Source organism: Anolis carolinensis, unplaced genomic scaffold (genome assembly GCF_035594765.1).
Source record: "Anolis carolinensis isolate JA03-04 unplaced genomic scaffold, rAnoCar3.1.pri scaffold_13, whole genome shotgun sequence".
NCBI classification, from domain to species: domain Eukaryota; kingdom Metazoa; phylum Chordata; class Lepidosauria; order Squamata; family Dactyloidae; genus Anolis; species Anolis carolinensis.
In genome coordinates this window covers 2,675,482-2,702,467 of record NW_026943824.1, presented here as the reverse complement: position 1 = coordinate 2,702,467, position 26,986 = coordinate 2,675,482, and the positions used below count along the sequence as shown (strand labels likewise).

General features: G+C 40.3%; 1 protein-coding gene across 7 annotated transcripts in view; it reads left to right on the top strand.

The window, feature by feature from the left end:
• Positions 1-1,242: 1,242 nt before the first annotated feature.
• Positions 1,243-26,986, top strand: part of sdk1 (sidekick cell adhesion molecule 1) — a 615,491-nt gene continuing 589,747 nt past the window's right edge. For 4 of the 7 annotated variants that reach the window (XM_062964469.1, XM_062964468.1, XM_062964471.1 and 1 more), the window contains exon 1: positions 1,244-2,391. In XM_062964469.1, the coding sequence (XP_062820539.1) occupies positions 2,085-2,391 (307 nt within the window). In that variant the 5' untranslated portion in view covers positions 1,244-2,084. Of the gene's footprint in view, positions 2,392-5,976; positions 6,331-26,986 lie in introns of those variants that run through there. The other 3 variants (XM_062964472.1, XM_062964467.1, XM_062964473.1) reach the window with 3 other exon arrangements.

Sequence of the window (26,986 nt, the reverse complement as noted above, 5' to 3'; positions counted from 1 at the left end):
GCAGAAAAAGTAGTTCAATACGCAGTAATGCTATGTAGGAATTACTGTATTCATGAATTTAGCACCAAAATATCACGATATATTGCAAACATTGACTATAAAAATGTGTTGGATAATCCAGAACATTGGATAAGCGAGTGTAGGATAAGTGAGACTCTACTGTATTGAGGAATTGGTGGTAGTTAAGGTAAAGGGTCAAGGTTTTCCCCTGACATTAAGTCTATTATAAATGGGTTATATAGCTGTGTGGAAGGGCCTTGAGTCTACACTGCCATATAATCCAGTTAAAATCCGATAATCTGTATTTTATAGGCAATGTGGAAGAGGCTTAAGTGAGGCCTAACTCTGCCTGTCCCCTGGGCTGAGTGGGTTGCTAGGAGACCAAGTGGGCGGAGCTTGGCAGCAACTGGATAAAAACAATTATTCCTCTAATTAGGACTTTATTTTAATTTTCTTTTTGTTGTATGAATGTAGAGGCATGGATGAGGGGTTGTGCTGCCAAGTTTAGTGTTTCTGGGATGTGTAGTTTTGTTGTTTTGTCCTAGGCCGAAATTTCATTACTCTTTTATATATATATACTTACAGTATTTACTTACAGTATTTATATTCCGCTCTTCTCACCCCGAAGGAGACTCAGGGTGGATCACATTATATACATATAGGGCAAACATTCAATGCCCATATACACATAGAACCGAGACAGAGACAGACGCAGAGGCAATTTAACCTTCTCCTGAGGGGATGTTCGATTCTGGCCACAGGGGGGAGCAGCTGCTTCATCATCCACTCTGACGGCACTTCCTCATTCCAACGTAGTAAATTAGTTAAATTTGCCTCCCCACTTTATAAGTGGTACCTTATTTCCTACTTGATAGATGCAACTATCTTTCGGGTTGCTAGGTCAGCAACGAGCAGGGTCTATTTTTTTTTTATTTTTTAATTGACAGGTGTTCACCCCGCCACGGGCTGGCCTTGAACTCATGACCTCACGGTCAGAGTGATTTATTGCAGCAGGCTGCTCACCAGCCTGCGCCACAGCCCAGCCCCTTTGGTGAAGTACATCTCCTCTAAATCACTGTCAACTCCTCCTAAATCCCTCCAGTATTTTCTGCTGGAGTTCTGTGTGGGAAGTTTGGCCCAATTCTATCATTGGATATATCATTAGATATAGATAGATAGATAGAGTATATTGTTTCCGCCTCTGGTGACATTGTCTCTCTGCCTTGCTCCTGTGGATACTCCTGTTGGCGTGGCAGAAGCAAGCGGAGGCTTCTGCAACCAGGGTCCCCGGAGTCCAGCCTTCCAAAGAGACGCCTCCATTCACCTTGTTGCTGCTGCTGCTGCTATTCATTCCTGCAGCTCCCTCTCGCCTTGGTTCCCCGGGTCTGGTGTCTCTTTTGACCCAGAAACCCGCCTGCCTGGAGCTGCTGGGGACCCGCTGCTGGCGGAGGAGAGACTCTGGGGAGGGGTCTCTGCTCAGGTTTCTCATTCGAGTTGGAGAGAGGGACGCGCGCGCGAGAGAGAGACCCATCCCTTCCTTGCTTGCTTCTTCCTCAACTGGTTGCAACTGCAAAGCAGCGTCCTCAGGAGCTGGATCCTTTCTCTACCTGCTCCTGGCTATGGATCTTCCCCGGCGTTGATGCAACGAAGGAAAATCGGATTTAAATCACTGCTTTCTCCCTCTCTGTCTCTCTCTCTGTGGACTCCAAACCTGTCACGGGCGGATCTTGGGAGTCGCGGAGCCTGAGCTGGAGGATTTCGAACTTGCGATGCTGGTGAAGAAGAAGCCGGGCGTTGCAGGAGCCTTGCCTTCCAACCAAGGGGACCAGTTTCCGTCATCTTTGCGGTATGGAAGGTGCTCCTCGGGTGGCCTGCCGGTGCTGCCTCTGCCTTGCTGAGAAGTCCACGCACGCGTTTGTTTATTTCTCCCTTCCTTGTTCTATGATGAAGAACTCCCATCGCTGGAAATACTGACGCCGGGAAACTTAACACACACCGAGTGCACACCCAGCCAGGCGCGGAGCCTTCCGATCGCCCCCTCCCCACTCACTCCATTGGCGGCGGAGCCCAGAGAGGAAGGGAACATGTGTTTCGCATTCCTGCCGGCTTGTTTTCCGGCTCGGGGCGGCGGTTCCAAGGCAGCCATGCGAGGAGCAAGCCCCCGGCGAGTTGGGGGGCCCGGGCCGGCCTCGGAGGGCTTCTCTGGGGAGGAAGGAGAAGTGACGCCGCCGAGGGAGAGCAGGAGGAGGAGGAGGAGGAGGAGGAGGAGGAGGAACAGCCATGGCTTGCCAGGCCCCGAGAGAAGAAAGTTAAACTTCGGCGGGTGCTTCTGGCGGGCATGGGGGGCGTTTCTCCTGCTTCAGCTCCACATGTTGCAAGCCCTGGCACAAGGTAAGCCTGCCTGGGGACTCGGGTTGGGTTGGGTTGGGGGCTTGCACAGAAGGAAATGGGATTTTGGCCTGCCTCAATAGCACTCTAGTGCCTGAGATCCAAGGAAGTCGTATTGGGGGGCTTTCACAGAGGCCAATGGGATTTTGGCATTCGTCAATAAGAGTCTAATGCTTCAAGGAAGTCATATTGGGGGTTTCTGCAAAGGTAAATGGGATTTTGGCATTTATCAATAAGTCTAATGCTCCAGGGAAGTCATATTGGGGGGCTTTGGCATTCACCAATAAGCGTGTTATGCTCCAAGGATGTCATATTGGGGGGCACTTGGTCTGCCTCAATAGGACTCTAGTGCCTAGATTCAGTCCCAATGGGCTTGTTTTCTCCCTACTTGCTGAAGGACCCCCCAAATTCTTGCTCTGTAACACAGGGAAGTCGTATTGGAGGGCTTTGGCAGAGGTAAATGGGATTTTGGCATTCATCAATAAGAGTCTAGTGCCTGAGATCCAGGAAAGTCATATTGGGGGGCTTTGGCAGAGGTCAGTGGGATTTTGGCATTCATCAATAAGAGTCTAATGCTCCAAGGAAGTCATATTGGGGGCTTTGGCAGAGGTAAATGGGATTTTGGCATTCATCAATAAGAGTCTAATGCTCCAAGGAAGTCATATTGGGGGGCTTTGGCAGAGGTAAATGGGATTTTGGCCTATCTCAATAGGAGTCTAGTGCCTGAGATCCAGGGAAGTCGTATTGGGGGGCTTGCACAGAGGTAAATGGGATTTTGGCCTTTATCAATAAGAGTCTAATGCTCCAAGGAAGTCATATTGGGGTTTTTTGCAGAGGTCAATGGGATTTTGGCATTCATCAATAGGAGTCTAGTGCCTGAGATCCAGGAAAGTCATATTGGGGAGCATTTACAGAGGTAACTGGGATTTTGGCATTCATCAATAAGAGTCTAATGATTCATCAATAAGAGTCTAATGCTCCAAGGAAGTCATACTGGGGGGCTTTTGCAGAGGTAATTGGGATTTTGGCCTGCCTCAATAGCACTCTAGTGCCTAGATTCAGTCCCAATGGGCTTATTTTCTCCCTGCTTGCTGCAGGACCCCCAAATTCTTGTTCTATAACACACGGAAGTCATATTGGGGGGCTTTGACAGAGGCAAATGGGATTTTTGGCCTGCCTCAATAGATCCATGGAAGTCGTGCTCCTCCTCTATTCTGCCTTAGTCACACCACACCTGGAAGGAATTACACTGTGCCCAATTCTGGGAGATATTGATAAATTAGGATGTGTCCAGAGGAGGGCGACTCAACTGACCAAGAGTCTGAAAATAAGCCCTGTGAGGAGTGGCTTAAAGAGGTGAGTATGTTTAGCCTGCAGAAGAGAAGGCTGAGAGGAGACATGGATCAAGTCATAGGGAGGAGGGAGCAAGCTTGTTTTCTGCTGCCCTGGAGACTAGGGCCCCTTCCACACAGCTGAATAAAATCTCACATTTTCCTCTTTGAACTGGAATATATGGCAATGTGGACTCAGACAGGGCTGTATCCAAGGGGTGTGTGTGTGTGTTAGGGGTTCAACCCTCCCAGTTTATCCAAATCTCCATGAGTGTCCACTGAAGTTTATCTCTCTTGAGTGTCCACTGCAGTTCATCGATGGAGCCTATTTCTAAATTATTATTTTTTGTTATGGAACTACTCTTCATTATTCTCTAAAAACCATTTCCTCCGGAAATTTTGTTATGGCTATGGCCCTGCACTCAGATAACCCAGTTCAAAGCACATATTGTGGGATTTTTCTGCCTTCATATTCTGGGTTCTATGGCTGCCTGGAAGGGCCCTGAGTCCACACTGCCATATAACCATGTTCAAAGCAGACATTGTGGGATTTTCTGCCTTGATATTCTGCGTTATATGTCTGTGTGGAAGAGCCCTAGGACGCAGTGGAACATAGGCTTCAAATTACATGAAAGGAGGTTCCACCTGAACATTAGGAAGAACTTCACGGTGAGAGAGAGCTGTTCAGCAGTGGAACTCTCTGCCCCGGATTGTAGAGGAGGTTTTGAAACAGAGGTTGGATGGAGCTGTGAATGTGATTTTTGGAAGAATGGGGTTGGAGTGGAGGTCTCTTCCAACCAACTCTAGGATTCTGTGATTCGAGGTGTTGTGTCTGCGGTCTCATCATGCAGAAAAGACGTCTGCAAACATTTCTGCTGCTCAAGGAAAGAGCGAGACAGAAAGCCCTGGCTTGATAGTGGAGAGACAGCCTAGCACTGCAGCCCCCTCCCCTTTCTCTCTCTCTCTCTCCATCCCTCCCTCCTTCCCTTTCTCTAACAATGGGCTTTGTATTCAAAAGAGCTGCCTCTCTATAAACAGTCATGGCAGGGATAGCCATTGGCAATGTCCCCTGCAGTCTCTCCCTGTAATCCTATCCCAGCCTCTGGACTAATTTTTACCTTTCACTGGCTGGGCATGAATCTGCAGTTCAGTTCTGCCAGGCAAGGGAGAGTTAACTTCTGGATGCCTGTGTGTGTGTGTGTATGTATTATAGACAGACGCTCACTCTCTCTGTCTCTCTCTCTCACACACACATACAAACGGAGTTAAGCTGTCAAAAGAAACGGGCCCATAAATCTGCCAGCGAGGGGCTAAACCAGGCATGTAAAAAGAGAGCGCCAGAGGGGGGAAAATGAGGACCATTGTACGTTTCGCGCCCTGCTCATTCAACATGGATTTAAACCCAGACAAACTGGGCGATTGATTCGCATCTCTCTGCCTTTTCCCACATCAAGGACCGTGATTGTTAAATGAGGGTTCATGTAGCAGTTGGGGAAAAGAATCGGAGACTTCCCATAACCAACACCAGGCACTGGGTATCCAGTAATATCTCTCCCTTTTATTTCTGTGGCTAGTTTTTATATATATATATATATATATATATATATATATATATATATATATCTCCATTCTCAGCAACAAACACAGATGCCAAAGTGTGAGCTCGGTTATTACACGTGTTGTCGAAGGCTTTCATGGCCGGAATCACAGGGTTGTTGTATGTCTTTCGGGCAGTGTGGCCATGTTCCAGAAGTATTCTCTCCTGACGTTTCGCCCACATCTATAGCAGGCATCCTCAGAGGTTGTGAGGTATGGACAACCTCTGAGAATGCCTGCCCTAGATGTGGGCGAAACGTCAGGAGAGAATACTTCTGGAACATGGCCACACTGCCCGAAAGACATACAACAACTCTGTTATTACAATTGGCGACGCCGGCCAAGCTGATGAATAAGAGCTGCTTTCAGTTGTGTGTGTATATATGTGTGTGTGTGTATGTCACGCTACGATGGAGCGGACTCTGGGGTTCCCCACTGGTTTAGTGTGGGTGAGCTGGTGGAAAGCATGAGCTCCCATGCCAGGGGAAAATGTGGCTAAGCATTTTCATTGCATGCACATTGTGCACACTTTCCTTAAGGATTTTTCTGCCAGCATTTCAGAGGCTCACAATGCCTGCCATAGATGTAGGTGAAACATCAGGAGAGAATGCTTCTGGAACATGGCCAGACAGCCTGGAAAACACACTACAACCCTGTGATTCTGGCCGTGAAACATTCCGGAGGTGGATCAAGCTGCACCGTGCATGTCCTTTTCTAATCCTGTGCATCATGGAGACATGAATGTTTGTGCCGCTCTGTAGTGAGAATACTCTCGTGTCATGATCCTATTATAGTTCAGAGATTTCAGAATCCCCTTCCCTCTCCCCACACCCTTCTCCTTCCTTTGAAAGTCTAGAATTTCCTCGGGAAGAGCCCTATGCTAATCATTGGACAGTTTGAGTGGCGAGGGAGGGGCTATGCAACTAAGTCAGCTTTGGCCCTGCCTCGTCAGCATTTACTTTTGTGTGCTGAACTTTCTCCATCCAAGTCCAAAAGGATGGAAATAGTCTTCTTGGTAAGTGCCCCAACCATGAGTCCCTTTCCCTGTCTTTCATATGCTTACAATTCCCCATCCTTCTGAAACTTTAGGCATTGAGGTCTACAAATCTTGGTGGGTTATTGCTTTGTTTACCCCAAATCCTTTTTATTGCAAATCCAAATGCACAATTCTCTCTCTCTCTCACTACTTTGTATACAGCTGCAACGACTACAAGACTCAATACCATTCTGACCTTTTGCAAGACAAATATTAGAACAGCTATTTAAAATGGATTTCTTGAAGTCTGTAATGAAACTAGTTTTCGAGGCAGATGCCTGAATGAATTAAAATGACCTTTAGCAATGGCTTTCTATGGACAAATAGTGGAAGAAACCTTCACCTCGTGTTGGGTTACATTTGCTCAGATACATACATACATAATAATTGATTATTATTTGATTATTATCAGTGATACAGTGTTTGGTGTAGGAAGAATAACCACAAGTGAATATGATTTGAATTACTTTTACATCAGGTGTTAGTGATTTCCAGCCCCTTCCAGACAGTGTGGGTTTGCTTTTGGCTGATGAAATAGCCCAATTCATTAGGATTGTTGTTCTTGTGTGCCTTAAAGTAGTTTCAGAGTTATGTCATTAGGGCTGAAGATGGATAAATCACCTTGGAAGGTCACATCTGGCCCACAGGCCTTTATTTACAGACCCCTGTTTTAAGACATTTGGAACCGGAATCAGGAATATGTGGAAGTTAGAAAGCAATTCCTATTTTCCCTGGGCTGATGGAAGTTGCAGTTCAACACCTGAAGGATCTCATGTTTCCTGCTCCCACTTTAAGAGAAACTGAGGCACAATTTCATTGGAAAGATTCAGTGTTGACAAATGAATGGCCATTTTTATGGGTGTTCAACATGCAGTGCAAGCCTAGGTGTGCCTTCTCACAAGTAAACCCCATTGTGTCCCGTGATGTTCATTCTCAGCAACTTATTCACAAGCTTGTACCTGGTAGAACAAAAGGGATGTGAATGTAACAGAGTTTCAGCCGTGTTACAATGTAAAGGATGTTCAATGCATTCAGTGGAGTAGCAAGACTTTATTTCAGGAAGGAAAACGAAATAATGTATCTCTCTTTTTTAAGAATTATTTTGTAGCCTTTGAAGACTAAACAATTTATAGAGGGCCACATGTTGGTTAGTACATTAAAATTGGTTACATTTGTTGTCTTTGGTATAATTTGTATACTATTGTGGTTGTCTTGTAAATTATTATTTAAAGTACAGTAGAGTCTCACTTATCCAAGCTAAACAGGCCGGCAGAACCTTGGATAAGCGAATATCTTGGACTATTGCAACGCCCTGTATGTTGGGCTTCCGATGTCCACGACCTGGAAGCTCCGTATTGTTCAAAATGCGGCAGCCAGGCTACTCACAAGAACACCTATGAAATGCCACATAACACCAGTGCTGCAGCATCTGCATTGGCTTCCAACAGATTACCGTGGTCTATATAAGATGCTAGTCCTGACTTTTAAAACTCTTTACGGCCTGGGCCCATCGTATCTTAGGGACCGTCTCTCCTGCTCCCATCATCGGAGGTCGCAACGACCATCCCAACGAGACTTACTCTATGTACCGGGTCCTAGAGAAGTGCACTTGGAGAGGACCAGGCGCAGAGCTTTTTCTGTTTCTGCCCCTGCCTGATGGAATGCCTTGCCGCCCTATATGAGAGCCATGCGTGAGTTGGGGCCTTTTACCCTCACACTCAAGACCTGGCTCTTTACTAGAGCTTTTAATCTATTTTAATATTTTTAATCAATATTTGTATGTATGTATTTCTATCCTTTTTTATCTTGTAAATCGCCTAGAGCATCGTGGATGGAGGGCGATTAATAAGTAATTAAATGATGATGATGATGATGATGATAATAAGGAGGGATTAAGGAAAAGCCTATTAAACATCAAATTAGGTGATGATTTTACAAATGAAGCACCAAAACATCATGTTATACAACAAATTGGACAGAAAAAGCAGTTCAATACGCAGTAATGTTATGTTGTAATTACTGTATTTATGGATTTAGCACCAAAATATCATGATATATTGAAAACATTGACTGCAAAAATGCCTTGGATAATCCAGAACCTTGGATAAGCGAGTGTTGGATAAGTGAGACTCTAAAGGTAAAGGGTAAAGGCTTTCCCCTGACGTTAAGTCCAGTCATGTCTGACTCTGGGGGTTGGTGCTCATCTCCATTTCTAAGCCGAAGAGCCGGCGTTGTCCATAGACACCTCCAAGGTCATGTGGCCATTGGCATGACTGCATGGAGCGCCGTTACGTTCCCGCCGGAGCTATACCTATTCATCTACTCACACTCTGTGGGTTGGTGCTCATCTCTATTTCTAGGCCGAAGAGCCAGTGTTGTCCTTAGACACCTCCAAGGTCATGTGGCCGGCATGACTGCATGGAGCGCCATTACCTTCCCGCCGGAGCGGTACCTATTGATCTACTCACATTGGCATGTTTTCGAACTGCTAGGTTGGCATATTTTGGTGGAGGTTCATTTTGAAAGAAAAATATCTGGTACTTCTATTGATTATGCATATATTTTGATGAACTGGTCTAAAACACAGGAGTAAAACAATAACAACAGCAACATTTTATTATGGTCCAAAGACCCTTATTGCACCATAGGAGTATTATAATAACTTTTTAATTAGTTCAACTAAATAAAAACCGTAAGAATTTGCCCTCTAAACATTATAAGTTCCAGAATTAAGCTCATGATAATAATGTTTCAGCTGTGATGATTAAAAACTGATTAATTATGACGTTACATAACATTCCTTATTTTTAACTAACGGACTGTGCAATTGTCATTACCTCCAGTGTTAGGGTTGTGTATCCTAACAGTTGGTAAACTGACTGGGATTTCTGGGAGTTGTAGGCCAAAACACCTGGGGAGCCACAGGTTGAGAACCACTGCCTTAGAGCTACTGCCAGTCTGTTCTACATATGCATTCTTTGTTGTCTTTTCTTCTGCATAATATCTAGATATGCACTCTGCTTCTCCGTCTTTGAGCTCCATCATGTCTGCACAATGGTACTGTGATCTTAATCTTAGTTTGTATACAAGTAATAAAATGGACTCTGAAATGTGCATGATATGACTCCTAGTAGGTCCGATAAGGGTCAGATTTGTCTGATCACTGGATAAAAATGTGTTAGTGTTATGTGATTTATTACACTAATAATGTAGGCCTTTTCTGAAACTTGTACATAATGGGCATTATCATCTTTGTCGCCATCAATGTATATGTCCTTTACAAGTAAAGCAGTGGAAAGCAGTGTGATCTGCCAAAGGTGTATACGCTAAAATATTTGTGCATACACATAAACAGAGGGAACCAAATAACAAAATATAAAACTATAGGTAAAGGTTTTCCCCTGACATTAAGTCTAGTCATGTCTGGTTCTGTGGGTTGGTGCTCATCTCCATTTCTAAGCTGAAGAGCCGGCGTTGTCCGTAGACACCTCCAAGGTCATGTGGCCAGCATGACCGCAAGGAGCATCATTACCTTCCCACCGGAGCAGTACCTATTGATCTACTCATATTTGCATGTTTTTTATTCGAACCACTGACCTTTTGGTCAGCAAGTTCAGCAGCTCAGCAGTTTAATCCGCTGTGCCACCAGGGGATCCATATAAAAATATACGACAGTAAAATAAATTATTCAGATAAAACACAAGAAATATAATACAGTACAAAGCAAACTGGCCAATATATGTAATCAAAACATACAAGATTCCACCCAATATTAAATTAGAGAAAGTGACTCTGTAGGCTTCTAAGATGGCCTTGATTTTGTGTTAAAATGAATACAGTAAAGAAATGGTTTTGGAAGAAATAAGTCATCTTGACTTACTTCTAAAAGGCTGCTCTGTTCTAGACTTCAGTATTCCTCGGAAACAGCACGATACTTAAGACAGTCATTTGCTTTTGACAGCTGTATATCTTTCATAGCCCAAATTTGAGGAATACAGTGTAGCCTACAAGGCTAATAAGGCCATTTCTGGTGTCACTTGTGAGGAATAATTTTGGTGCTAGACCTTGAAGGTTATAGCTATTGCATTTAGAAAGACAACTGGTGTTGGGTGATTACGTTAAAATTGTTTTGAGCCAAACTGAAGGGTTTGGTTCATTTTATTAAAATATAACAGATTGTTTTTTTTATCATGCTAGTTCAGAAAGTTGTGGCATTGACATAAACAATGTTAATACTCTGTATGAGTTGCCAATCCACCTGTTAAGAGAATAGACATAAATGAGTATTTATCCTAGTATATGCATCCAAGTCCATGTCCCCTGGCTCTGTGCTCCCAATAAAATGACTAGAGATGAAATGAGTTCAAAATGAAGAAAAACAGGATAAGAGGAATTGGCAGTATATGCCTTTATCTCTACCTACTGCTTTTATCCCTTACAGGAATTATGATGAATGGTTATGGCTCTCTGTTCTTTGATTCTCTCTTCTGAGCCTATCCACTTGTGATTCTAGCACTTCAACATTTTCTATAGTCTCTGTCCATGATATAGATTATACATTTGCTTGCCTGGATCTTGTCAAATTTCTGCTGTTGTTATGGTCATCGATGTAGTCAACCATGCAATTAATTCCCTCTTCTCCACCCCTACTTTCTAGCATTTCATACAATATACCATCACATATAGGAAAAACATTTACTTTTTAACAACTTTAGAAACAAAGAGTTTTAAACCCCAGTCCATGAAAAATATGCTAGTTCATCTATAACTCTTTCTCACCTTAAAAATTGAGTTTGGCCATGCCAGGAGTGTGTTTTCATAAATAAAATTGGTGTGATGGCTGGGCTTTGAGTTCTGACCAATGTGACATTTATATCATTTTTGGATTACTGCAAGATACTCACAATGAGGCCGTCAATGTGCTGGTTATGACCTCATATAGCTCAAGCTCACACTATCTGAAATACGACATTTCCCTATATGAGCCTTCCCAGGCATTACAGTTTTTATCTGAGAGTTTTCACAAGCTTGTCTGGTGAGGACATGGGAAAGAACCTTCCTTCTTAGCCCACCTACACTGCTATATAATCCAGTTTCTGAATGCAGATTAATTGCATTGAACTGGATTATATGGCAGTGTAAACTCGTACAGTCAGCTTCAAAGCTGTTAATATGCATTTGGAACTGGATTATATGGCAGTATAGATCCAGACTTAGTGGTTGCTCCTAGGCTATGGAGGTGTTAGGTTCTCTTCTCCCAGTTGTGCTGTGGGTAAGTCTTCCACCAGAAGAAAGCACCAAGACACACGCTGGTAGATTCCAACAGGTTTTATTGTACAGAATACCAGAATCTTCTCTTTAGCCCATTTATATAGGGGCTTGCTAAAGAGAAGGTTCTGGTATTCTGTACAAATTGTCGGGTTCTCTTCTCCCAGTTGTGCTGTGGGTAAATCTTCCACCAGAAGAAAGCACCAAGACACACGCTGGTAGATTCCAACAGGTTTTATTGTACAGAATACCAGAACCTTCTCTTTAGCCCATTTATATAGGGGCTCTCACATACCAGAGGGTCATTGAGTTTTTATGGCTGGCCTGTTTTATGGCTGGAATCTGTTCTTTGTCAGCGCGTCCAGAGATGTCAAAGATTGGAGATCATGACAGGAGGCTGGGTTGGTTTCCTCTTTCAATTGATCTTCCTTCCTTCCTTCCTTTTAGTCACCATATAGAAATTTCTTCTTTAAACAAGTCAAGAAAAATCCAGCATCGGTGCCAATGGTTCATTCTTAGCATTTGGCCAAGAGTGTTGGGTGCTTCAGGTGGTCTTGTTGGAGGTCAGCTCTCTGCATCATCAGATTGTGTGCATTTCTATTGATTCTGGATTGCAATGCCACACATCACTGTACAGGAGAGATTTAAACAGTAAGTCTATCTCTTTCTTTTAACTCAAAATAGATCAGGTCTGGGCTGGGCAAAGATGAGATGTCTAGTCTAGAGTCATATTCTGCCAACTCAAATGGACTCCTCATGATGGCAGTAGAGTATTCATGCTAAATCCCATGAGGTGAGACTCCAAGCACAGTGGCTCATAAGATCTGACCTTCATAGCCAAAGGCTCTGCAGAAGTTATCTTTCAAGGAGTGACAATAATTGCCCATGACAGTGCCTGTAAGTTCAAAATTGTTACTTGCTATGTCTTGATTTAGGCTATTCTTGAGACAGTGAACAAAAATGGAGATAAGCAGAAGAAAGGGAATGTCGTCAAAGTAAACACTATGAAAACTGACATCTTGGCTATAAAGTCTTTCTTACCAACATACAGCGCACACTTCATGATGTTGCAGATGTCGTTTTCAGAATTTTAACATACTGGGTATGTTTTTCATTCCTGCTCCAAGCTATTTCAGACAGTTGTCCTGCTACTTCTCTTGGTGTTACTTAGATCCAGTGATAGTGATTGTGAAGAAGAAATACAATATTGCCTCTGGAATAGTGTTTTTCAACCCACACTGCAACCTGAAGGCTATCTGTTTTTGAATATGCATACAAGAAAAGACCTAAGTAACAAAATATTTCCAGTCATGTCTCCTCGCCTCCTCAAAACTCTGGTTTAGATGCTTCAGACTTCTTTCCAGAGAAGCTGTTAAAATAAATGTGACAATCTATGGAATAATTTGTGCATGCTTTTTCTGTTGTTCATATTATGCAATTTCTTTTTCAACTTAGAGTATCGTTGGATTTCAATCGTAAGATTTATTTATTCAGAAGAGGATTGCTAAAGCAGAGATTGTATGATCTATCTAATGCCATCCAGTGAATTTCCATGATTGAGTTTCCTATAGCTATATTTTTCTACTAAACATAAATTCAGTTTGGGACTAATTTATATAATACTGTAAAGAAAGGGAAAGAACATTTTAATTCTGCTTATAATAGAATACGATTTTACTGTAGCAGTCTCAGTGCTGATTTGTGTAGTTGCACATTAACAGGTGAGAAAAATAAGAAGTTTTATGTACGAATCTCCTGTTGGCAACAACAATTCAATATCCAAATGTGACTGACAGCTGGATGCCTAACTGAGCCCAACACCAATATAAGATGACAGATGGAAAATAAAGGCTCAAGTACTTTATAATTTTCCAAAGCAGTAATGCGTTTTTGTTTCATGCTGCAGTAATTCTGAAGTAAATATAACATGTCATTAATCCAAAACAAATGGCAACCAGAAGTTATTCCACCACATTAAACTCTTAACTCTAAAGTGTGATTCTGGTTTTTTGTTTTTTTTAGTATAGTGTTGGATTTAGGTAAAGGTAAAGGTTTCCCCTTGACATTAGTCATGTTCGACTCTGGGTTTGGTGCTCATCTCCATTTTAAGCCGAAGAGCCGGTGTTGTTCATAGACACCTTCAAGATCATGTGGCCAATGGCATGACTGCATGGAGCGCCGTTACCTTCCCGCCGGAGCGGTACCTATTGATCTACTCATATTTGCCTGTTTTTGAACTGCTAGGTTAGCCTGTATGGAGCGCCGTTACCTTCCCGCCAGAGTGGTACCTAATGATCAACTCACATTTGCATGTTTTCAAACTGCTAGGTTAGCCTGTATGGAGCGCCGTTACCTTCCCGCCAGAGCGGTACCTATTGATCTACTCACATTTGCATGTTTTCATACTGCTAGGTTAGCCTGTATGGAGCGCCGTTACCTTCCCGCCAGAGTGGTACCTATTGATCTACTCACATTTGCATGTTTTGAAACTGCTAGGTTAGCCTGTATGGAGCGCCGTTACCTTCCCGCCAGAGCGGTACCTATTGATCTACTCACATTTGCATGTTTTCAAACTGCTAGGTTGGCAGAAGCTGGGGCTAACAGTGGGTGCTTACTCCACTCTCTGGATTCGAACCTGCGATCTTTCGGTCAGCAAGTTTAGCAGCTCGGCGCTTTAACACACTGCACCACCGGGGGCTCCTAAACTGAGCCCTACAATCTCACAACACCATTTCCTGGTGTTTGTCCTTCCAAGAACAACTGGCACCATTTTTTATATGATCCTTAGTGCTTGGCACATTCATACGATATGGCAAAATGAAAGAATTTAATTGCCTTCCTCTCCTTATGGATAATGTGGAGGCCTGCAGATGTGAACCCGAAGGTTCCACATGCTCTTGTTCATCATGGAAAGTTATATTTTTCCCATTACATCTGAATTGATTCATTGGGATGAATGTCAGTCACTTGGCATTTATCACTTACTATTCAAATATAACAATTTAAAACATATTAGAGTCATTCAAGTTAAATTTATGCCATTTCATTTTGACTTGCCGCATGTCCTTATGACCCTGCATCACAAAATTTCTGGCTATGAATATTTTAAAGATACAGGGTTAGTGTGGTTACTTTTATGCACAAAGCTAGCTGCCAGTAGTTCAACAAAACGCAATATATGTATATTTTCACTAGCGTAGAATTTCCTTGCAAGACATTTTGATATTGATGACAGATTAAGATAAAGCAGTGTATGGATGGTGCTGTAGGCTATATCTTCTGAAATATATCCTACAATACCAGGTACTGTGGGCTGTATTTCAGAGGAAGGAACTGACAAAAACACCTCTGAATATTCCTTGCATTCAAGCTGACAGACAACTTGAATGCACATACACATAGTTTGACACTTAATTACTGTATATACTCAAGTATAAGCCTAGTTTTTCAGCCCTTTTTTAAGACTGAAAAAGCCCCCCTCGGCTTATACTTGGGTGAGGGTCCTGGTTGGCTTATATTTGGGTCAGCTTATACTCAAGAATATATGGTACATTTATTATTTTTCTCTATTATTGGTATTATTACATTTATTATTTTTCTCTATTATTGTTGCTACTATTACATTTATTTTACTCTATTTTTATTATTATTAATAATACATTTATTATTTCACTCTGATTTTATTATTGCATTTATCATTTTACTCTATTTATTATTAGTTGTATTATTTTCCTATATTTATGTATTATTTTACTCTATTATTATTAAAAGGATACATAAGAACATGAAGAAGATGAGAATAATGATTTCATCAGAGTTGGACAGTCTTAAATTTGAGCTTTATGTAAATATTTAAAACTGATGCCTCAATTAACGTAATTTTATTGGTGCAGTAGAGTCTCACTTATCCAACACTTATCCAATGTTCTGGATTATCCAACACGTTTTTGTAGTCAATGTTTTCAATACATCGTGATATTTTGGTGCTAAATTTGTAAATACACTTATTATTACATAGCATTACTGTGTATTGAACTGCTTTTTCTGTCAAATTTGTTGTTAAACATGATGTTTTGGTGCTTGATTTGTAAAATCATAACCTAATTTGATGTATAATAGGCTTTTCCTTAATTCCTCCTTATTATCCAACATATTCGCTTATCCAACATTCTGCCGGCCTGTTTATGTTGTCTAAGTGAGACTCTACTGTATCTGTTTTTATTTCTTAAATTTACCACCCTCGGCTTATACTGGAGTCAATGTTTTCCCAGTTTTTTTGTGGTAAAATTAGATGCCTCGGCTTATATTTGGGTCGGCTTATACTCGAGTATATAAATATTATTTTGTAGTAATGAGCTGAAGCAGTGTTACTATTTTCTTGCCAGTGTTAGGACTGTAATTTGGTAATTTTCTATGTAATAGGGTCCTCTCCTGTTGTTTACTACTAGGTGTGCACTGACTTTGCTGAGTTATAACTGCATGGAGCAGCGTTACCTTCCCGCCGGTACCTATTGATCTATTCACATTTGCATGTTTTCGAACTGCTAGGTTGGCAGAAGCTGGGGCTAACAGCGGGAGCTCACCACACTCCCCGGATTCGAACCGCTGACCTTTTGGTCAGCAAGTTCACCAGCTCAGCGGTTTAACCCACTGCGCCACTGGGAGCTCTCTTCCCAATGTATCCATGTACAATTCATTTTGCAGTGCCTTGGCCTGCTATGATGTGCCCGAGTAGTAGACTAGCATTGTCCAGGAAAGGCATTGGAAAGGCATTAATCACCCTAATTAGCATTGGAAAGGTTTTGTCTCTTGCCTGGGAACAAAGGATGCCCCCAGGCAAGAGACAAAACCTTTCCAATGCTAATTAGGGTGATTAACTGAAACATTAATCCTGGCTTCTCAGTGACAAAGGACTCTTGCCACACCCTGGACTCTCCACAGATATATATTCTTTCCTTTCCTTACCTAGTTTATCCATACCTCACAACCTCTGAGGATGTCTGCCATAGATGTGGGCGAAACGTCAGGAGAGAATACTTCTGGAACATGGCCACACAGCCCAAAAGACATACAACAACCCTGAAATGGGAGAGCATTTTCTCGTATTTTTCTCATGCCATAGCATCGCCGACATTATACCAGCCATGATATCCATAACATTTTAGCAACAAGTAATTTGGTGAATCACTTTCTGGATCGCGGCAACGAGTCATTACTCATTGGACGACCATAGTAATTACTTCCTTTTCGAGAACTGACATTCCAAACTGTGATCAGTAGATGATATTATTATAATAAATATATTCTAACAGTTTATCTCGAAAGGAGGAGTTTCAGGAGGAAACACATAAGAACTGTAATAATAAAAAATAATTTTGATATGACTTGTCAGCTGCTGGGCAAAAATCCATCCGCCCACCTTGATGCTGCAGATGCCTAAGGGTGTGCAAACGGAGATTCCGATGCAGCCCAGTAGAGGGAGTCTGAATTCAGTGCGGAATCGGGAGAAATGCGACCTGAAAATACCTCGAAAAAGTCTATGTCTCAGACTTTATTAAAAGTTATGACTTCTACAATTAGCCGGAAGTTAACAATTAACCTAGTTGGTCGTATTTCTGAATAGACATGTATAGGATTATTTTAATTATGTTGATACCTTCTTTATATGTTAGCTTTTAATATTTTTATTAATAATTTTATCCACATCTCTTAATTCTCGTAAGCTACCTTGAGTCCCCGTGAAGCAATATGAATAAAGCAATAAACAATAACTTGATTCTCTAGTTTTTATGAAAATTTCATTTTTTTTTTCATTGCCACCCTAGGAATAGTAAGAAACAATAAATAATACTAAATTAAATGTTAAATTTAATAAAATTGATACTATATGCTGCTAAAATACCAATAAATGGGCCCCAGAGGGAATCAAGCTTGAACTCTCCCTGGAAGGCAAGATGACTAAACTGAGATTGTCATATTCCAAATCCAAATTTATTGAATGCTTAGACCATAGGTCTTTCGCATGCAAGACAAACAAACAAATACACAAAAGCCAGATCATCAAATCTATATATATAAAAGAGTGATGGCATCATGGCGACCCACAAAACAACAAAACGACAGGCCCTCCAACCTCGAAATTTGACAACACAACCCATCATCCACGCCTCTAGGTTGATACAACAAAAAGAAAAGAAAAATAAACTCCTAATTAGAGAAAGAGGAATAATTGCTTTTATCCAATTGCTGCCAGTTAGAAGGCTAAGCTCCTCCAACTTGGTCTCCTAGCAACCCAATAAAAAATAATAAAAAACACTAAAAAATTAATACAATAAAATACTAAAATAACAGAAAATAACTAAAAATAATACAAGAAAATAATAAAATATAATAAATAAAAATATAACTCACAATAAAATTAATTAAAAAATGCAAATAAAGTCAAATAAAAATTACACAACAATTTTTAACCAATACCACCACCACTTTGCCACAGCAATGCGTGGCCGGGCACAGCTAGTACAATATAAAACATGCCATTAAAACCCTATATAAATCATTAAAACATTAAAATGCTGCAAATATCAATGTCAGGATATGCCCTTCAAATACTACATATGTCATGGATTAGCACCGACATAATTAAAAACAAGATAAAACCAAGTAAGTACAGCATTATTAAAACACCTTGGATATAAAAACCACTATTAGTTCAAAGCTTGTCATATTTGCGGTATATTATCTATTAAGCTGCTGAACTTGCTGACCAAAAGGTAGGCGGTTCGAATCTGGGAAGCAGAGAGAGCTCTCACTGTTAGCCCCAGCTTCTGCCAACCTAGCAGTTCGAAAACTTGCAAATGTGAGTAGATCAATAGGTACTGCTCTGGTGGGATGGTAACGGTGTTCCATGCGGTCATGCTGGCGACATGACCTTGGAGGTGTCTATGGACAATGCCAGCACTTCGGCTTAGCCAAAAATGGTGAGCATTAGACTCAAGTAAATATGATATATTTAAACAGAACTTCAAGGGGCAATGGTGGAAGAAGCTGCAAAGGTTGAACTTATTAACATGCCTGTTGTATCTTCAAAGTCTGAAAAGTATATACACGGTCCCTACTCGGCAAAAAGTAAACTGTCTCATATTCATATTTGCACATAACCTACTTGGCTTCTCAAGAATTATCATGTGTTGCTGTATCTGTAATAATGAGCTTTCAATTTTATTTATTCCCCAGAGCACCTCAGTCTTTAAATGACCTTCTCGGCTTCATGTATCTGATGAAGTTGCCTGTTGCATACTAAATTGAATTCTGTAATAATCTAGTTTTTAAAGCTGCCATAGAATATTTACGGCCGGATCCTGAGCCTCCTGTACACACGCAGTGTTCTTATGGAAGCAGAAACTTTTACCATTCTCTTTATAAAAAAACCCCAATCTTTATTTCAGATAGTGAAGTAAGCAAAAAGATTTAATTCTGTTTGCATAATAGTGTTCAAGACTTTTCAGAAGGGCCGTGAAAACATGGTTATAAGTGCCCAAGCTTTTGATGAGTAAATGACAAAGTTGACATGGCCTGATTTAAGGATGAAGCATGAGGATCTCGGATGAATGGAATTAATTATATATATGTTTTTAAGGTTTTTTGTAATGTGTTTTAACAATGTTATTAACAGATCTGTTTATATTGTTTTGTTTTTATGATTGCAATTTGGGCATTAAATTTTGCCAATCTTTGTAAGCTGCCTTGAGTCCCCTCGGGTGAGAAGGGCGGGGTATAAATGTTGTAAATAAATAAATAAATTTGTCTTCTGTTAAAAAATTGCAAATATTTGACTCAGATCCAGGGTTAGAAGAGGCATCAATATTAGAATCTTTCTCTCAGTGCTTTTCAATCCTTCTCAAAATGTTTTTTAAAAAATAAACAAAAGGAACAATTACAGTAGAGTCTCACTTATCCAAGCTAAACGGGCTGGCAGAAGCTTGGATAAGCGAATATCTTGGATAATAAGGAGGGATTAAGGAAAAGCCTATTAAACATCAAATTAGGTTATGATTTTACAAATTAAGCACCAAAACATCATGTTATACAACAAAATCGACAGAAAAGTAGCTCAATACACAGTAATGTTATGTTGTAATTACAGTAGAGTCTCACTTATCCAACATTCGCTTATCCAACGTTCTGGATTATCCAATGCATTTTTGTAGTCAATGTTCTCAATATATCCTGATATTTTGGTGCTAAATTTGTAAATACAGTAATTACTACGTAGCATTACTGCATATTGAACTACCTTTCCTGTCAAATTTGTTGTATAACATGATGTTTTGGTGCTTAATTTGTAAAATCATAACCTTCTCCTTAATCTCTCCTTATTATCCAAGATATTCACTTATCCAACATTCTGCCGGCCCGTTTATGTTGGATAAGTGAGACTCTACTGTACTGTATTTACGAATTTAGCACCAAAATATCACGATATATTGAAAACATTGACTACAAAAATGGCTTGGATTATCCAGAAGCTTGGATAAGCGAGGCTTGGATAAGTGACTCTACTGTACTTCATTTGGCATGTTATTATGGAAGTCATTGCTGCAGGGTGTTGTGATAATCATATAGTTGAAAGAGACCACAGTGGCCATCTAGTCCAACCCCTTGCCATGCAGGAAAAGCAGAATCAGAATATCCCTGACAGAGGGCCATCCAGGCTCTGTTTAAAAGCCTCTAAAGGAGGAGCTTTCGCTGGACTCTGAGGCAGAGAGTTCCACTGCTGAACAGCTCTTCTTACAGTCTTATTGTTCTTCCTATTGTTCAGGTAGAAGCTTCTTTACTGTAATTTGAATCTATGGTTCCATTGAGTCTTAGTATCCAGAGCAGCAGAAAACAAGCCTGCTCCCTCTTATGATATCCTTTCAAATACAGTAGAGTCTCACTTATCCAACATAAATGGGCCGGCAGAATGTTGGATAAGCAAATATGTTGGATAATAAGGAGGCATTAAGGAAAAGCCTATTAAACATCAAATTAGGTTATGATTTTACAAATGAAGCACCAAAACATCATGTTAGACAACAAATTTGGCAGAAAAAGTAGTTCAATACACAGTAATGCTATGTAGTAATTACCGTATTTATGAATTTAGCACCAAAATATCACGATGTATTGAAAACATTGACTACAAAAATGCAGAACGTTGGATAAGCGAGTGTTGGATAAGTGAGACTCTACTGTATTTAAACATGGTGATCAAGTCTTCTCTCAGCCTTCTCTTCTTCAAACTAAACAGACCAAGAACTTTAAGCTCCTTCTAAGAGGGATTTGTGGTCTTCAGACCTTTGATGATTTTATTTGCCCTTCTCTGGATACATTCCAGCTTGTCAATATTCCTCTTGAATTGTGGTGCCACATAACTGCTAACGTATGTGTTTTTTAAAAATGCTTACACAAATTAATGACATATGTTGTGTCCATGACTGTGAGCTATTAATAAATAATACCGTAGCTAAGAAGACGCCCCTTCATATTCAGAAGTAGAAAGTTTTTAATAGTTGACGTGGGTGGAAAGGAAAGGAAAACGCCATGGATTACCAAAAGGAGAAATATATGGGTTCCTGGACAAATTCATTAAAGCTCTTACTAGAAGCTTTAATGAACAAACCAAGGTTGCTGGTTCGAATCCAACCCGGGGAGAGCGCGGGTGAGCTCCCTCTGTCAGCTCCAGCTCAATGCAGGGACATGAGAGAAGCCTCCCACAAGGATGGTAAAAACATCAAAACATCCAAGCAATGTCCCCTAGGCAACGTCCTAGCAGACAGCCAATTATCTCACACCAGAAGCAACTTGCAGTTTCTCAAGTCGCTCCTGACTTGAAAAAAAAAGTCATAGAGTTGACTAAGCTGAAGCCAAGTTTATGGCAAATGAAAACAAGAAGACAAAAATTTCAAAATGAATATTTAACCAATTAAATAATAATATTTCAAACCCAAATGTAAATTAAACAAACTTTCTATTAAGACAGGCAATGATTTTCTTCCCCTTCAGGCTCTTAAAACCATCATTAGAAACCAAGTTGGAAGCTATTTTACTGGGGATATTCACACTGCTTGCATTCCAAATCACATTATTTTGAAGAGAATAGCCCGCCTGCAAATACAGGCCTTGTGAATACCATTTATAATTAAAACATGTTAAAATAAATTTCACAGTTTATTGAAAGTGAAAATGAGCATCTTCTGTTAACCTCGTCCAGGAGGGAATTAGCCAGCCTCTTTCGCCGGATAGAGCCGTATTAAATGAAAACACATTGGCAAAGCTTCAAGCGGTTTGGAGGTTTTGTTTCTATTATTTTCCGAAGCCCCCATTGGTAGGTGATTTGAAAGCTGTACAAATTTAAAGCAATTAAATAAAACGGGGCCCAATGGCCCAGAAAAGCAGACACACTAATAAACAATCAAATAAATATTCCAACTGTTACAGCTTCAGACCAGCTCTTGGGGAAGACAATGTAGATGCAAATCACAAAAATAAGCCTTCTAATGCCAAAGGATGATGATTACATGTAGAAAAGGACCACAGCGGTGATCTTTTTATGCTGGCGGTTCATAATTTTTCTCTCTGTGTGTCCTCTTGGTCTTTCAGTAAAAGGTATCTTCCTTGAATCCTCTCCTTTTGATATGTCTCATGCTGGATCTACACTGCCATATAATGCAGTTTCACAATACAGTCAGCTGCACTGAACTGAATTATATGACTTTACACTGCCACATAAAGTGGTGCAGCAGGTTAAAGCGCTGAGCTACTGAATCTGCTGACCAAAAGGTCGGTGGTTAGAATCCGGGGAGCGGGGTGAGCTCCTGCTGTTAGCCCCAGCTTCTGCCAACCGAGCGGTTCGAAAACATGCAAATGTGAATAGATCAATAGGTCTTTGGTGGGAAGGTAAGGACACTCCATGCAGTCATGCCAGTGGCCACATGACCTTGGACGTGTCTACAGATATGCAAATGTGAGTAGATCAATAGGTACTGCTCTGGCGGGAAGGTAACAGCACTTCATGGGTCATGCCAGTGGCCACATGACCTTGGAGGTGCCTACGGACATGCAAATGTGAGTAGATCAATAGGTACTGCTCCGGCAGGAAGGTAACAGCGCTCCATGCAGTCATGCCAGCAACATGACCTTGGAGGTGTCTACAGACATGCAAATGTGAGTAGATCAATAGGTACTGCTCCGGCGGGAAGGTAACAGTGCTCCATGCAGTCATGCCAGCCACATGGCCTTGGAGGTGTCTACGGATAACGCTGGCTCTTCGGCTTAGAAATGGAGATGAGCACCAACCCCCAGAGTGTGAGTAGATCAATAGGTACTGCTCCAGTGGGAAGGTAACGGCGCTCCATGCAGTCATGCCTATGGCCACATGACTTTGGAGGTGTCTACGGACAAAGCCGGTTCTTCGGATTAGAAATGGAGATGAGCACCAACCCCCAGAGTCAGATATGACTGGACTTAACGTCAGGGGAAAACGGTTACCTTTACTAAGCAAATACATTGAATACATTGAGCAAATACAGTGTATCTTTACACTGCCACATAATCCAATACAATACAGTTAATCTGCAGTGTAGAATGCTGGGCATTCAATTTTCCAGGAATTGTGTAAGCAAACAAAACCTTAAAACACTCACCCATATTTATGCAACAGCTTCAGGAGCTGTAGAAATTAAATCTTCCACATGGCCATATAAATTCAAATGAAATTTATCAGTCAGGTTATTGTCTATGCATAGTAAATTTTAATATTTCCCCGTATATTTCATGGCATTTTTAGTTTTGTAACTTTTTGATGTGGGTTTTAAAATTTACTCGATATTGATTTTGTCAGGTTTACATGAGCATCAGAGAATTTGGATCAGATCAGTAATCAGATTGCATTAAGCACGTTTGATTGATGCAAGATATGGAAGAGTGGTTTCTATCTCAGGTCTTTTTTACGTATTGAAGTAGAGTCAACAGTTTCCAGTGCTTTTGATGGCTGAGTGTTAATGGCATCCAGGCAGTCCCCACGTTACAAACCTCTAACTCATAGTTAAGAATGGGTGTGAGACAACAGAAAGTGAGAGAAATCTACCCCTCTGAAAGTGTTATTATCACGGGTGAAAAGGTGTCTCTACTGAAGCTTTATCACCAATTCTTGTTTCCACAACAAGCCAATTTTTTCAAAATCCAATTCTCACAGGGACAGAAAGTAGTTGAAATCTTTTGAACAGGGGCATGACAGCAAAATAAACACCACAGTGGTGTTTGTTGACCTTTCCCTATGATATTCAAAGTGACATTATATATATATATATATACTAGCTGTGCCCGGCCACGCGTTGCTGTGGCAAATTGGTGGTGGTATTGGTTAAAAATTGTTGTGTAATTTTTATTTGACGTTATTTGCATTTTTTATTAATTTTATTGTAAGTTATCTTTTTATTTATTATATTTTATTATTTTCTTGTATTATTTTTAGTTATTTTCTGTTATTATAGTATTTTATTGTATTAATTTTTTAGTGTTTTTTAATTTTTTTTGGGTTGCTAGGAGACCAAGTTGGAGGAGCTTAGCCTTCTAACTGGCAGCAATTGGATAAAAGCAATTATTCCTCTCTGTCTAATTAGGACTTTATTTTTCTTTTCTTTTTGTTGTATCAACCTAGAGGCATAGATGATCGATTGTGTTGTCAAATTTCGAGGTTGGGGGGCCTGTAGTTTTGTTGTTTTGTGGGTCGCCGTGATGCCATCACTCTTATATATATATAGATGGCTTAAAAGGTATCTACACTGCATGTACTTTACAGTTTTTAATTTGATTTTGGTCGCCACCTTGAATCTCTAATCTCTTTTACAAGTGAAAGGTGAGAAAAAGAAATATCCTTAGTTTTTAATATCAAATCATACTAGCACTGACAGTATTCTCCCTATGAATTATATATCCTTGTTATCAGCACACAGTTTTGTTAAGGTAACGTGTTTATGTTTATAGCTGGGAGCAACTATAACACGTCTTGTTTACGGTGACATGTTGGGTGGCAGACAAAACCAGTGGGCATCTGGTTTTAAGGATAATAATAGTACATGGAGGACTGACTGTATTGCTAAAATGTTGAGAAAAGGTGATTTACCGTATATATTTGAGGATATAAACTGACCCGAATATAAGCCAAGGCACCTAATTTTACCACAAAAAAACTGGGAAAACATTGACTCCAGTATAAGCCGAGGGTGGTAAATTTCAAAAAGAAAAATAGATACCAATAAAATTACATTAATTGAGGCATCGGTAGGTTAAATGTTTTTGAATCTATATATATAAGGATAATGAAATTTCGGCCTAGGACAAAACAACAAAACTACACATCCCAGAAACACTAAACTTGGCAGCACAACCCCTCATCCATGCCTCTATGTTCATACAACAAAAAGAAAGGAAAAATAGAGTCCTAATTAGAGGGAGAGGAATAATTGTTTTTATCCAATTGCTGCCAGTTAGAAGGCTAAGCTCCACCCACTTGGTCTCCTAGCAACCCACTCAGCCCAGGAGACAGGCAGAGTTAGGCCTCACTTAGGCCTCTTCCACAGATTAATTTATTTTAACTAGATTATATGGTAGTGTAGACTCAAGGCCCTTCCACACAGCTATAGAACCCATTTATGATGCACTTAATGTCAGGGGAAAACCTTGACCTTTTACCTTAACTACCACCAATTCCTCAATACTTTATTTCCCATACCACCAGACTTCGCCACAGCAACGCGTGGCTGGGCACAGCTAGCATTTACATAAAGCTCAAATTTAAGATAAGACTCTCCAACTCTGATCAAATCATTATTCTCATCTTCTTCAATGTAAATGTGCTTATGTATCCTTTTAATAATAATAGAGTAAAATAATACATGTAATAATAATAATAATAATAATAAATATAGGAAAATAATACAAGTAATAATAAATAGAGTAAAATAATAAATGCAATAATAATAATATCAGAGTGAAATAATAAATGTATTATTAATAATAAAAATAGAGTAAAAGAAATGTAATAGTAGCAACAATAACAGAGACAAATAATAAATGTAATAATACCAATAATAATGGAGAAAAATAATAAATGTACCATATATTCTCGAGTATAAGCTGACCCAAATATAAGCCAACCAGGACCCTCACCCGAGTATAAGCTGAGGGGGGCTTTTTCAGTCTTAAAAAAAGGACTGAAAAACTAGGCTTATACTCAAGTATATACAGTAATTTTTTTTGGTAAAGCTTGCAATTTAAAATGTTTTACTCTACAAAAACCTTGTAATGGGCAGGTTAGAAGTCAAAGTGAATTTGTTATATTATTTGTAGTCAAGTCCGTGTTTTCCTATTAGAGTTGTCATATTGTAATCTGTAATCTGTGCAGTGGGTTAAATCATTGAGCTGCTGAACTTCGTGCCTGATAGGTCAGTGGTTCGAATCCGGGAAGTGGGGTGAGCTCCTGCTGTTAGCCCCAGCTTCTGCCAACCTAGCAGTTTGAAAACATGCGAGTAGATCAATAGGTACTGCTCCGGCGGGAAGGTAATGGTGCTCCATACAGTCATGCCGGCTACAGAATTCAGAGAATGCAAGCATACTTAAGAGTGTCAACTTTCTACATTTTGTTAGGACATTTCATTGAATTCATTGTGTCTGATGAGTAAACATGCACAAGGTTTCCTAAAGACATATTGCCCTCACTGTCTACTAGAGATTGAGGTTAATGCATAGTTTAAGCTTTATCAAAAGACATAGCAGCAGACCACAGTAGGTTATAAAAGATAGGCGACATTTGAAAACATTTCCTGTGAACATCATTTTTTAAAAAACAGATAAGCTGTGTGATTTGAAAGATAAATGTTATGCTAAAGTGCTGGGAAGCTGATCACAATGTACTCTTCAGAATTCAGAATATGAGACACAAGTGAAATTTTTGCACCAGATGGAACTGAATCCATAAAACTCTTAAAGCAATTGTGTAGGATGTGTAAACAGCTGACAAACTCTAAGCCAAACACTCATGATTTATAGAATGAATATTCATTAATGCTTGTCTTTTAATGAGAACAGTTCAACCAATGCTTAATTCCGAAACCTACAGCTCCTTTTTAATGTGTCAATTTATCTGCTCAAGCTCCCCGTGATGCTGATCAACAAGCCTCCTCTCTAAGCCTCTTAACCTTTGCTTATTGTTGTCCAGGTCCATACCCTTCTTTATGAAATCGTAGTTTAGATTATTTTAGAATCACGCTTCTTATCTGGATTCCTAAGTAATTTTTTTTTTTGCCTTTAAGTTCGAGCTTGA